The following is a 14,793-nucleotide window of genomic DNA, read 5'->3' as shown; positions in this document are numbered from 1 at the left end:
GCCAACACTACTGTATCCATAGCAATCAAAGCACTATAGCTGTAGCAACCAAAGTACGATACGCAACCATTAGAGTGTGCAGATGCATATGGCATGAGCATGCCCATTGCACATTCCCCAGTGTTTGCTCTACAGAGGTATTTGGAAAGTGCTATTAAAGTTTCAACTAATTTTGTATTCAAATAGAAGTACATTTTAATTGTATTTACATTAATCAGTTATCGCTTAAATTCAAGGAGAATCTGTGGGAAAGGTGTTATAAAACAAATATTGACTGCTTTATCTCGTGGTGTAGTACAACTAGCCTCCCTCGGTGATCCACAGAGGGCTTCTATTTTCCCTCGGCGAGCTTCATGGATCATGAAAGCTAGTTTAACTACACCACACGAAGCAGTCAATATTTGTATATTATAACACACCTCTTGCTTGTTCTTTATCCTGGTTGGCTGAAATGCGGTCACGTGTGATTCACTAATTTATGCTAGTGAATGAAACTTGCGTCAGCGTGAACTAGACGCGCGTCGAGACATCGTGCGTGCGTAATTTCCAGGGTATAGTGTCTGATCGGGCACTATACTCAAACATTTTTGACTGGTAACAGCGCCCTCTGACCAAACTCAAACTCAAAAATTTTATCTAGGGAAACTAAAAGCGTTCCTTTAATCGTTAAATTGCTCACAGTTGAATTGCTTATGAGTTAATTGTTGAATTAAAACAGTTCAATAATAAAACCCTAGCTGAAAGGTTTCTTTTCTTATTTTATGGACATACATGTAGGTGAGTTATAAAACACACATGGACTGGCATAATTCGGTCACTAGTGCACGTCTATGCCCCTTCAGCCTCGGGAAAAAGGACCCTCTTCTGGTCACTCACAGTCCCTCAGGTTGCATAGCCGTTCACTAGTGACCTCATTGCCAGTCTATATGTGTATAATAGATGGCTGAATTCCTGTCACAGTACACACAATATCATCTTTAATAGTACACTCACCAGTTACAACCACCATGAAGACGCAGGTAGCAACATTCCCGGATGGATCTCTAGCTGCGTACTGTACAAAGACTGGCGAGGTATCTGCAGTGAATATCTCCCCAGGTGCATGGGTCCTGTTCAGCTCGTACTGACCGCTGTTGTCCGTGGCGGTTGGCTCAGTCCAGGAGACGGCAACGGATCCACCACCGAGGTCACCATTCAGGTTGAAACCTGCCGGGCAGTTATCGATGACTGGTTTCTCACAGTCTGTGAGACAGACAGGATTGACACAAAGAATAGAGATGGGTGGTCACTACAGTGTTTGTAAAGAGAGCACTGTAGAATAAATTTAGGTAGGAACTATCATTCATATGATTCTGCACTTCAACTGCTAGTACATCTAGACTCATTGTCCACCAGGAGAGAGTGTCAATGTCTTAATTTTGCGAAGGACCTTCTGAAGAATCAGCGTTGTAAATCTTTATTCCTTCCATCTAGATTGGCCAGCCATGGTAGGAACTCAAAGAATATTTCCATGATACCAGCTAAAACTTGCTGTTTCAGAAAAAGCCCAATCCAATACTCTATTGGCCTTATTAATTCAAGTATTTTGTGTTGAAAGATTTTTTTTTTCTAAAACCCTCACCCATACTTTATCAATAATTTTAAGTGGTTGTTTTTAATTTTTCCCAAGTCTTTTGTTTTGAATTTTTTTTTTACTACTCGCTTTTTTTTTGATAAATTTATTTGTGAATTCCTGAGCAGGGATTTTTATTGTAATCCTTTTCATTTTAAACTAGTGACTTTTTTTGTGTGGAGTACACTGCACATTTTGAAGTTCTTGATAATGTCACATTTTATATTTTATATCATGTACATTACATACATTTTTAATGATTATTTCATCTGTAAATCATGTACAATTTGACCTTTTGTCTATGACACATGAGTTTTTAATAAACCAACAACAACAGTAATATAAATAAATATTATAAAAACTGATTCATTATGAGGTCACTATCATAGAATACAAAGTCACATCACGGTCATTTAGCCTGACATTCCTTTCCCGGAACAAATATTTACACGTTATAGGTAAAAAGGGTCAAATGGCATATTTATGTTTTCTACCAATCCTATTTATCGCTGAGCACTGTTACTGGTAAGGATGAGAGTGTTCAAGGATTCCCCTTCCAATAAATAAGAGATTCAGGTACTGTGAAGCCCCTGCATGACATCAAATTCTCACACACTTTGGAACTTTTACAATTTCACCCAGAAATTGAGTGGAGTGGGGCTAAAACCTTCGACCTCCGGATTGCCGTTCCGGTGCTCTACCAACTGAGCTATCTAGCCATATCTTGGCACTTCCCCATGTTGCAAATGTCCAAGAATTTGTAAACGGTGAAGGTGTTTACCACATACCGTCAATGGTGACATCAAATGTGCAAGATGCCGTCAGGTTAGACTCGTCAGTGGCCGTGTAGGTTACCGGTGTCGGGGTACCGGTATGGTTGAATGTATCCCCCGGTGAGTAGTCACTGGTAAGCGTGACAGCGCCCTCAATGTCTGTGGCAGTGGGTTTGATCCAGTCGACGCTACGAGAGAGCGTCCCTTGGTCGGCACAAAACATTTGGTTGGATGGACAGTTGACGAGACGGGGCGCATTGGAGTCTGGCGAAGAATTGGAGAAACGGACCCAAGAAAGAAAAGTTATCAAAATGAAAAACAGCCCGAGGTTGATATTTTGGAACAATTGAAAACGTTGTAACAGGTTTTTTTTGTATCCACAGTGTACATAATTCTCAGAAAGACAAAACAAGACTAGAGATTGACAAAACTGAAGCGTTGACTTTAGTAAACTATACCCTGGCCTAATAAGGCTGTGGGAAAGTGAGTAGTAAAGTCTGTGACGCGCCAATATAGCCCATCACGCTCGCGTTTATCTGGGTTTCCTTGGCACGAAACGACCGAGAGTATTTCTATTCCCCCTGGATGAAATGCAAGTCCATCAGAGGTTACTCCCTAGCTAATGCCAGTACCCATTTATACTCCTGGGTGGAGAGACGCAAAGTGGGGGGTGAAGTGGCTTGCCCAAGGACACAACATATGACCGGCAGCTGGATTCGAACCCCTGACCCTCTGATCAAGAGTCATGAATCCTAACCACTTAGCCACACTCCTCCCCTTTGGGTTAAATAATTGAAAAATCTGGAAAAAATCTTTGGAGCACCACTGACATTTTCTGGTAGCGCCACATTTGTAGCGCCACAGGAATTACTTCGTAGCTTTTAGTTTTCTACTACTTGCAAACAAAATTAATGGTTTGGACTCGGGTATGGGGGCACCTACCTAAGATGGTGACAGTGAAGATGCAATTTCCTGTATTTCCCTCCGCATCCATGGCAGTGTATTCCACAACGGTCGCCCCAAAGTTAAAGATAGTGTTTGGTGAGACATCGGAGACAGAGCTAGTGACAGCCACATTGTCGTTGGCTGTTGGCTCTATCCAGGACACGTTGGCCGTCGTGGTTCCCATGTCGGCTGGCACGCTGAAGCTAGCTGGGCAGCCAGTGTAGACAGGATCCTCCATGTCTGTGTAAACAGTCGTGGAAAACATTGGTATCGCCACAGAAATAACATATCATCACAGTGGTGGTATGTACAATAAACTTTGTGCCCAATTTCCGGACACTGCCTCCTGTTTTATTTTAGATTCAAATGAAATGTTACAATGTGAAAAATGTTCAGTGAATCCATAAAATTCAAAAGCCTGAATAACAGTAAGAGTAACGGGCTCATCAAAAAAGAAGTTCACACCTTACTTGAGAACATGGAGAAAGTCGAGAGAAATTTAAAGTCCAAGATGGGGGAAAAATGGCATTATTGTCTTTTTCTTCCAACAACCGCCAGTGAAATTTACCTTTTTTGCCCTCAGTCCTCGCCATCCTCAAGATCATTATTGTGATTTTTAAAGCATTGCATTTTATACAACTCAATCTGAAACCTCTGAAAATTGCGAAACATCAAGTGAATTTGACTGTCAGACTGTCAGTCATGGTAGTCAAACTCCACGCGCGACAGCCTCAAATCTGTGTTGTACGTAGTTTCAATCATTTCATGGGTTAATGTTTAAACCTATTTCCAGCCGTAACTGCTCCAATCCGGCTTACTTAAGAGCGTCTACCATACAATCTGTGCACTGACGACTGGAGAACAGATTAAAATTGTGCTCGCAATACAGATGTCGCAGTGCAGTTTCAAATTCGTTTCAATTTTATAATCAGATTTTGCGGGGGAAAAGATGGTCAGAAAAATCAGAATTTTGGAATTAAATTTGAAAAAGTCGGATTTCCGATTAAAATTGGGAAAGTTTCATTTCTGAAGAAAGGGAATCCATAACAGTAAAAACCTTACCAGTTACAGTGACTGTGAAGATACAGGATGCCGTGTTACCAGCCCGGTCCACTGCAGTGTAGTTGACTACAGTTACTCCCTCAGGAAAGTCAGTGGGTGGATCAAAGTTATTAACAGTCTGGAGTTGTGGGTCATTATCGCTGGCTGTCGGCGGTGTCCAGACGACTCCAGTGGCAACAGCTTGGTTCAATGCAGTGTTCTCAGACAGATCACCGGGGCAGTTGCTGAAGACTGGGATCTGTGAATCTGTAAGGAAATTTTTAAAAATAAAATAATCATAATAACACAGAGACTTTTAATACTCAAAAGTGGCTTAATTTTGTGGATATAATAATTCATGAACATTTTTCTATAAATGTTGTGATGCCCTGGCCTACACAGCGTTATGGGAAGTTTTTTATTGTTTGGCAAATAAGGACTGAGTTGTGGGGACTTTCTGCTGTCCTCACAGCATTTTCAGTCCCCACAAATACCTCGTACAGACAAGTGTATGTCCCCACAACTACGGAACAAGACTGCGTGTACAGACAGGTTTGTTTATGGCATAAATCAAGGATTTTCTTTTGTTCCTCTTCCCTTTTCCTTTCTTTGTCCACTAACTTTTTCGCAACAGCTCTCATTGATTTTGTACACGTTTTCTAATTGATTTGGTTCCTGTCCTCGATTCATCAATGATGTTGCACATGTGTATCCTCGATTAACACCATAAACAAACGTAGGGTGGTGCAAAAAGATGTTGAGCATATTTGAAAAAATTAAGTTTAATGGTATTAAAATATTGATCTTTAAAGCTATAGTCCATCATTTGCAGATCGGATCAGTGCGCGACATCGCGTATGGCTGCAATTCAAAACAACTCAAAACATGATTCAGCAACTTTTGATTTGAAATTGAGATCCCAGAATGCTGTTTTACTCAGAATATACAGCTGAAGCTGAGCTGAAACTTCATCAGGTTAGTTGTTCAGTATCCTTCATTAGATTTTGAACACTTTTGTTGCTTCAAACGAACAAAATGCACAAATTACAAATGATGGACTATATCTTTAAACATAAGTGAGGAAAAAATGATTACAAATGAAAATTTTGTCTATGAGATTTGGTAGTTTAAAACTTTTACGTGCCAAACCCGTTTGTCCACGGATGGCTTTATTCCATCCACTTGAATGAGTTCCAGAGCTTGATTGCAAGACACAAAACACTTCACTAGACTTACACATGGACAACGGTGATTTTGGTGACTTGTATTCAAATTAGCATAATAACACTAAGATTTGTTCACCACGTATGGTTGAAGAGTTATACTTCACTACATTAATTAAGTGAAGTAAGTAGGTTAAAATTCCAGTCAAAAGTGGGTTTCCTTCTTTTTGCACCACCCTGTATGTTACTATTTTAGTGTCTCAATGATGTCTCTGCAGTCAAGAATAAAGGTGCCAATTCTTCAAAACTACTTAAATTTCTATAATCATTACAATATCCGGTATATAAAATTAGCAAAAGTGAACTATTTTTCAACAGCCAATCACGGGGTTTGTTTAAAACTTCCACATAAATGTTGACTATCGATAAATAATATTGTCATGTTGAAACCAATGTGATTTCTTTCGACCTACCCGTGACAATCGCATCAAAGGTGCAGTTGGCCTTGTTGCCTGCCGAGTCGGTCGCCAGATATACAATAGGAGTTACCCCTAAGGGATACAGGGCAGCAGACGACTGAGAGGACTGTACAGTCACGGTCACGGCGTTGTCGGAAGCAGAAGGGAGGTCCCAGACGACTATAGCCATGTCTTGATCAGTGGCGGCAACGGCAGAGGCCACGGAGGGACAGTTGGAGAAAACTGGAGGCTCATTGTCTGGGGGGAAAATAAAGGGGAAAACAAATCAGTGGGCAATTGTGGAGCATTGTAATGAAGGCGGGTAGAACACAAATGGCCTTACAATCCTCAAAACAAATGTTATGTATTATGTTCAAATACAGTGAAATCTCAATAAGTCAAACCTCAAGGGAACAAGTTCAAAATCTTTAAGCAGAGCTTTGAGATAAGCAGGGTTGTATATCATTGTTATATTACTAAAGGGAATGGATTCTTTGTTTGACTTAACAGTTGTTTTGAGTTATCAGAGTTTGACTTATTGAGATTTCACTGTATTGGAGATAAAAAGCGCCGTTGATTTCACAACCAGCAGATGAAATCCAAAGGACTCTGTGAAAAAAGGCCGATGTGGTTTGGGATTGGAATCATTTGCCCTAGAGCATGAAACTGATGTCTTGCCATGATGACTGACAACCAGGCAAATGATTCCAATCCCAACAACAGCCCTTTTCACAATATTTAGGATTTTACACAGCTTACCTAACAAAGCACTGAAATTGATTAAGGCAAGGAACTTGGTCACAGCGTCCAAAAGTGTTGTTGTGAGCAATTGACAATTGTGCAGTGATGCGTGACTAACATTAAATGAAACTCATAGGGGTTGAGGCCAAGGATAAGGAGTAGCTGCACAAATCAGAAATTTTCAAAATTGACTTCATGGTTTTTGTAGTTATTTCAAAAATAGTCAGACGAACACTTTTTTGGAACATACTGTAGAATAACAATCATCAAAACAACAAAACTTTGGGAGAGACTTTCAAAGCAGAACAACTCCCCTTTTTACTGATTGTGGCGTTTTTGTTTTGTGATAATAAGCCATTTGCGAGTTAAATTTGAATAAAATCTGGGAACGCTAACTTAATCCAATGCTTTGCACGTTTTAACTGTGCATTCTCCCGACCAAAGAGTCTGTTACTATATCACGTGATTCGGGGCAAGCCTTATGCTAGCAACCCCAGCTCCGGCATGGTCTGGTGTCTTTGTGCCATTCTCACCCATTGTGAATGATGTATTGGCGCTGAGCGTCTCTTACGTAACTACGCAAGAGCTTGCCCCGAATTATGTGATAAGCAACAGTGTCTTTGGTCTGGAGAATTCAAAGCTAAAATGTGCCAAGCATTCTGAGCAAGTCAGTGTACTAGATGTTTTTCAAATGTAAATGCCAAAGGTTTGGGTTACTCACAAATGGCTTATTGTATCAATAGTTAGTCGTTGCTTTGACCTACCAATGACGGTGATGATGAAAGAGCAACTGTGGGAATTCTGCGCAAAATCCATTGCCGTGTAGGTGATAGTGTTCTCTCCGACAATCAAGGGACTACCATTGGCAGGGCTGGCTAGGAGCGAGGTGACAGCCACATTGTCGCTAGCCGTAGCGTCTGTCCAGGTGAGCGTAGCAGTTCCCTTGCTGAGGTCGGTATTCACAGTCATAGCCTCGGGACAAGTCACGACAGGATCTTCCAAGTCTGGACAGGAAAAAACGCACACAATCTCTATAAAGAGTTTCAAATTCTGAATTCTCTAAAGTCAAACGCAATCAATACTACATCAAATTGGAGGAATAAAAGCTCAGCTTTCATCATGGGGCAAATTCACTTTTTTGGAAATTTCTTAATGTATTATTGTTTTGTGATTATTCGACATTTGGCCGGGATTGGCCACGAAAGTCTTTCGACTTAATTCCAGTGGGGTCCCTTGTGGAATATGTAGGAGTTACAATGGGTGGGAGGAAAACCCCAGAATGATATTCTAGAGGAAAACCCATGGAATCAGGTAGGAACTGAAAACCCAATCCACATATTGACCTAGGCAGGATTCGAACCTGAGTCACAGCGGTGGAAGGCAAGGAAAATACCCCTACGACAACCTCATTAAATAACACGGCTTGCTTTGTACAGGCTACTTTTAATTGCTATTTTACACCACAAACATCTAACAACCAAGCTTTTGAGAAATTTTTCAAAACACATCTGTCAAGCAACTTGGATTTTTGCACTCTTCTCACTTGATCATGTTGTGGTCCTAAACACCGCAAAAAAATGAAAGTTCACACTCATTGGAGGGGCTGTAATTTTGAATCTGATGGTCTTATGACGACGTCATTTATATAGACCTTTGGGGAATATTGTGAGCTACATTTTGGATACCCCGTTTGCTACCAAAGACTGTAAATCATCCAACATTGACAATGGTTTATGAAAAATGATGCAGTTTGAAAAGCTGAAACTTAAAGAGTACGCAAGTCGAGTGGAAATTGCTGCGTGACAATGTCGGACTGCCCGAAACGAATGGCAGAGAATATCAATTGCACCGTGCTGGTATGCATGGCAGCACATGAAATTGAATAACGCGCGCTTTGTTCGGGCACTCCTGTGTAGTCAATAGGGGCCAATGATATACGGGCACGTGTGTTGGCGCTTACCAATTTCTCCTTGTGTATCTCATAAATTGCAACTACAAAACTGCATCGTTTTTCAACTTGGACAAATTATAGTCTTCGGTAGCAAACAGGGTATCAAAATGTAGCTAACAACATTCCCCAAATGTCTATATAAATGAAGTTACCATAAGACGATCAGATCAAAATTATGACCCCTCCAATGAGTGGGGACTTTCTTTTTTTACGGAGTGCTGTGATTTGACGACCTACCTCGTACTGTGACCAGGAAGGAGCAGGTGATGACATGACCAACGGCGTCGGAGGCTGTGTAGGTCACGGTCGTCTGACCAATCGGGAATAGATCACCGATGTTGTGGGAGCCGGGCGAGACCTGGACAGAACCAGAGTTATCCTGAGCCATGGGCAGAGGCCAGGTCACAGAAGCGTTGACTGCTCCAACGGATGGAGTGACGGATGCATCACCTGGGCACGCTGTCCAAGTTGGAGGCTCGTTGTCTAGGAAGAAATTTTGGAACAAGACGACATAAAGGTAAAGAAACATTGTATCCACGTAACAGACTCAAGCGATCAGACAGAATTGTGAACACACAGGTGTAGAACAATCTCTTATAGTGTATGTTCAAGCGCAGTGCTTAGCCTGGTGATTGTGCAAAGCTTTGCACTTGGTACATCAATTTCATAAGGATTCTCTCTCCCCAAGCTGGAGAGTAGACGAGACAAACCTAGTAAAGTTGGTCGGAGATCAGTCCAAGTCGTTCACTGGAAGTTTTTTCATGAATCTTGTGTACACCATGGGCAACATTTAGTCAATTTCTTGGTGTTATAGGGTCATCCTATATGACAGCACTGCCCGACAGTCGGGGAGTCATCATGATTCGGGGAGTCAGTCAGTCAGTCAGGTATGACAATAGGCTTGCACTCTGGCCCAAGGATAATAACTCCACAACCACAGTCTAGAACTATGCAATAGACTTTACTCACAAGGAACCCATTTTTGATCGTGTTCCCTGAATTTTATTCAAACACACCCTATTCTGTTGCGCAATAGTGTCGTGCGTTTTTTTATATATGTATTTGCATAAATCAATGAGAGTGTTTATATTTAGTTGCGACTTATCGCACAATTTTTTTTAATCAAATTCGATCTGATTTTTATCCATTGACAAAAATATCGCACGCATATATCACAAGTGCCTAAACTGATTTGTTGTACAAAATAGACATATATTTAATTACTGAGGTGCAGAAATATCTTGAATTGTACGACACATCTAACACAGACTACAAAGACATCGAAAGAATGGAAAACATACGGGAGGAAATTGCCACGTTTTCAATATCCTTGAGGGCTAATTTCAAAATGTGCGTAACATATCGCGTATTTGTTCGTTCACAAATGCGCGTTTGCCACATTGCCGCGCAACATAGTCGTTGCGACAAAATCAAGTATGTGTAGATAGGCCATGTAAACTGTTGAATGCAAACCTGCCGGACCATTTATGTGCTCCAAGCCTCAGTCTGCCTCACTTTCTTTTTTTTTGTTAATGTGGCTTGCCACTAAACATCAGAGCAGACTGGTATTAAGTTGTAATCAACTTTATTTTATTGCTTTCATTTCTGAAAATGAAGATTTTACTTTGCTTTCAATTTAATATGAAATAATATAAAGCCTATGCCACTCACCAACGACTTCAACCACAAACGTGCACTGGGCTGGGTTGTTAAAGTCTCCGTCGACGAAAACGGTGGTGGTGACGTTGTGTCTTCCCAGGGGGACAGTGTCACCCGACGTGTAAGGGGTTGACTGGATGTCAAGGGAGGCGCCTTGCGGCTCCACGTCGGGATCATTCCATGTGACTACGGCTGTGGCTACTCCAGTATCTGTTGGCCGCTGGATGTAGACGGGGCAGTTACTCAGGGCCTGAGGGGCATCTATGCAGATTGAAAGAGATAAAACAGAGATAATAATAACAACTAGAGGTCTATGTCTGTTTGTGAACAGAACATAGGGCTTTTTCGTATTTCACGCTTTTCAAAAGTTAATGCTTTGTTTGTCCATGTGCAATCATGTCAAATGATGTTCACTTTCATGTACAAACAATGTTCTCTGATACACGTGCTGCTTTAGCAGCCCAACAATATAATGAAATTTCATGACTAAAATTCTGACTTACGCCTTTATGTGTTTGTAAAAAAAGCATCGTTGATGACGTCATCATGACGTCAGACACTTGCCAAATTTTTTTTTGCACATAAGTTTGACCTAACATGCCAATTACAAAAAGAATTGTGTAGTTTGCTAACGTTCTGTTAATGAGATATGGTTTATAAAATCAATCAATGACATCGCCTTAATTTTTACCTTTAACACATGCCGATATACCTACATACCATATTTAAACCCTGTGGGACTTCCAATTCTCTAGACATAGGACTTTCAAATATGCACTTTTAAGATGACATCACGTGACCCATGATGACGTCATGATGACGTCACTCTTCGGGACACAACTTTGCTATAGGGACTATGCCTATGCTGACTTTGAATGATGTATGACAAAGATTAATGCCAAAAGTAGCGTGGACAAAAGACGTGTACAAAATCTATAGGATTTGCCAGGGAACAAAAAGAAGAAGAAAGAAATTTAAAAATGAGAACAAAAAGAGAGGCTTTTTCGCAAATGTAAAAGCCAATAAAGAACATTTGTAAAGGTACTCATGGCGCTTGAGGAGAAAGTCAAGTTTAGATTATGTGTTGTGAGAGTAAGCTTGTTTGTACTAGGTGAAATTCCATGTTTGTCTTAAATGTTGTGATGGATGGAGATGATTTGATAGCCAGAGGGAGTTGGTTCCACAGTCAGGCTGACGCTGCAGTAAAGGTGATGATCAAGTGCCCTCTAAAAATCGGACAATATCTAGCAAGACAGCAAGTTCAGAATGCCGAGGTTAAAAAGTACAATGAGATGTCCAAAGAAAAGTGACAAAGGCATGAAATATCTTATGGCCTCCGTGCGTGAACACGCTTTTGGCCAATATTTGAAAGTCCCGTGGAAGGGACACGCCATGTGCGCGTGAAGAATCGAGCACCTATCTAGCAAGACAGCAACTTTGGGATACCGAGGTAAAAAAAGTAAGATGAGATGTCCGAAGAAAATTTAGAAAGGCATGAAATATCTTATGGGCTACGTGCATGAACAGAGAGGGCACTTTTTTACCATATTTGGGACACGCCGCGTACGCGTGCAGAATCGCCCACGTATCCAGCAAGACAGCAAGTTTGGGATACCGAGGTATAAAAGTAAGATGATATGTCCGAACAAATTGACAAAGGCATGAAATATCTTGAGAGCTCCGTGCTTGAACAAGAGAGGGCGTTTTTTGACCATATTCGAGACCTCATGGACAGGACACTCGTCGGGCGCATACTGAAACGCGCACGTACTGCACGAAGAACGCACGACTTGATGAGCGTGCACAAACACCTAGCGTCTTCACGTGAGTGTCAGGTGCCAACTGCATTCCCTTTCGTTCGCTTTCACGCCGAGTACGAACCCGGCCTTACGACTGAACCATTAGGCCAGCTAAGTTTGAGTTCCATTATTTACCTGAGACTGTGACAGTGAAACTGCAGAAGTTGGTATTGCCATTCACATCAGCCACATTGACTGTGACTGTGGTGGGACCACCAAACGGAAATGTGTCGCCTGAGTTATGGGTACTCGACAAGGTTCCTGCGTCTACTCCGACATTGTCAGTGATCTGGAGTGCATTCCAAGTCACCACAGCATCTCGCCCGCTCTCATTCACCAATTTGATGATCTCAGTCGGACAGTTGGAGAAAACAGGCAGCTCTGTGTCTGTAACAGAAATAATAAAACGTGATTAACAACATTAATACAGTGTCTCACCGGATAGTGACAGCCAAGCTTTCGGTGTGATGCACCTTCATCAGGGCAACTGCACTAAACGAACCCTCAAATCCCCGTCTTTTTCATAGCTTTACAAAAATACCACACACATCTCGAAACACAAGTGGAGAGTACAGTTCATTAGCTTTTCACCAACGAGAAAAATCTTGCCAATCGGGTAAATATTTATTGAGTTATGGCCAATTGAAAATAGGTACTCATTTTTCAATCTGTCCACGGTCTCAATTGTCATTTGTTAGGAATGTAATGGATTTGGGGTGAGGGTAGTTTTGCTTTCTTTGATTTTTAATCTTTCTTTCCTTTCTTGGTTCTTTTTTATTCTTCATTTTTTGCAACAATGGTCATTTATCCTTTTGGAAATAATGGTAGTCCCGAAAAGGACTGTTTGGTTAATTAACTTCTAAGATGTTTACTTTGCTGCTCTGTCTCTGCCCTCTACTTGGTAGCCTTTTTCACAAATCCAAGTTTCAGCCCGTGTTCTTACTGCGGCAGTCAAAATATCTTTCGCCATGGACAAAATGAAAAAGCGGTACCTGTACTCAATTTGCCACAACTCAATAAATATTTACCCGATTGGAAAGATTGTTTCGGTGTTGAAAAGCTAATGAAATATGCTCTCACGATACGTCACTTCGTGGTGCGACAGACGAAGCCTTCCAGTGGTTAACATAAATCAGCGTATCATATGCTTTCTTAAAAAGTACCCGAATGACTGCAAATTAATTTTTAATATTGTCCACATCCGGGCATTTTAACAAATTTCGCTAGTTCCCGCTCAATCCAGAGTGCAGAAACTCACTTTTTGACCTCATGGTTTTGTAGTTATTTTAAAAAACAGACAGACGGACACTTTTTCGGGGACTACTTTATAGAGTATACCAACCTATAACCCGTATAGAGAAGCTGCATTGTGCAGGGTTGCCAGCTGAATCTGTAGCCACATAGGTGACTTGATGATCACCGACATTGATTCTCCCCTGGGATGGGCCAGTAGTCTCCACAGTCCAATTGCCGCTGTTATCACTGATGGCGATCTCATCCCACATGACCAGGGAGTAGTTCTGGCCAGGTTCTGTTTCTCGCTGGAGCTGGACAGTGGGGCAGCCTGTGATCACTGGATCCTCCTCATCTGAAAGTGGTCAAAAATTATTCCAAATGAAGTGTGGGTGAAATGCGAGAAACAATTTGAGTCACCTTACATTCTCCAATCCTCTTGTTTACATTACGTGAGTTCATCAAAGCAATGGGGTAACAAAGCAAGTCAGAGATGAGGGTAAAGCTGCCCTTAGGATGACCTTACGACGACGAAAAGGCATCTAGCAAATCACTTTTAATACTGGTCACATATAGTATCAGACTTGTGGATCCTGTGAAAAAACACACTAGATTTCCCAAGCAGTGTTCTGACAAATTTATCCAATGCTCCAAATCGTTTGTACAATATCCAGCACCCGATTTCACAAAGCACTGCGATGTGTCGCAACTCAAGTTACGACTTGCAATATGTCGTAACTTGCGTCGCGTCAAATAATCCATTTTAAGAAACTTGCGATGTGTTGAACACGTCATAAGTTCCATGACAACGGCTTCAAACACGTGGCAAGTTAGGACATGTCTAGTAGTCATCGCAAAATATCAGAATAGTCCTTTTCTTAGCCAGTTTTATGCCATAAAAATACATAAAGGAGACTATAATACCGAGACAATGTGTGTAAAGTTGTAAATAGAAAATGCATTGACTTATGAATTAGCCTGGAAAATTGCAGTTGAGATTTCAAAGTAGCTGTACAGTCCACTGAGAGCTTGATTTCCTTTAAAATTGCATCACACGGCCGCCATTTACTTTTACGTTTTAAAAAATTTTGAGAGGAGGTCCGACGACTCTTTGTTGAATATCAGACGACTATTTACTGTATGTGAACTAAATACATAAACAGTCACCGAGTTGTGCTATAAATGCACATACGACACGTCGCACTTACAATGGGTTTTGTGAAATGGATTGCAGGACGCAGCACAGCTGCGACGCACTGTAGGGATACGACGCGTCACAGCGCTGCGATGCATCGTAAGTTACGATGAGTTTCGTGAATCGGGTGTAGACATGCAAATGAATAGTCCAGAAAAAAAAGAAGAAGCTGAAATTCATTGTTTCAAAAGTCTTTCAACTGCAATTGCAAGTCTTCAGTGGC

The 14,793-nt window shown here is 41.2% G+C and overlaps 1 protein-coding gene across 2 annotated transcripts in view; it reads right to left on the bottom strand.

Moving 5' to 3' along the window:
- Positions 1 to 14,793, bottom strand: part of LOC119742611 (mucin-3A-like) — a 103,810-nt gene that overhangs the window by 33,107 nt on the left and 55,910 nt on the right. For both annotated transcript variants that reach the window (XM_038218730.1, XM_038218731.1), the window contains exons 38-39: positions 13,485 to 13,730; positions 12,278 to 12,529 (exon numbers count right to left, since the gene is read on the bottom strand). In XM_038218730.1, the coding sequence (XP_038074658.1) occupies positions 12,278 to 12,529; positions 13,485 to 13,730 (498 nt within the window). The remainder of the gene's footprint in view (positions 1 to 12,277; positions 12,530 to 13,484; positions 13,731 to 14,793) is intronic.

Source organism: Patiria miniata, unplaced genomic scaffold (assembly GCF_015706575.1).
Source record: "Patiria miniata isolate m_02_andy unplaced genomic scaffold, ASM1570657v1 HiC_scaffold_6, whole genome shotgun sequence".
Classification (NCBI taxonomy): Eukaryota; Metazoa; Echinodermata; class Asteroidea; order Valvatida; family Asterinidae; genus Patiria; species Patiria miniata.
The sequence above is the reverse complement of the archived record's forward strand: the minus strand, read 5'-3'. Positions and strand labels throughout refer to the sequence as shown.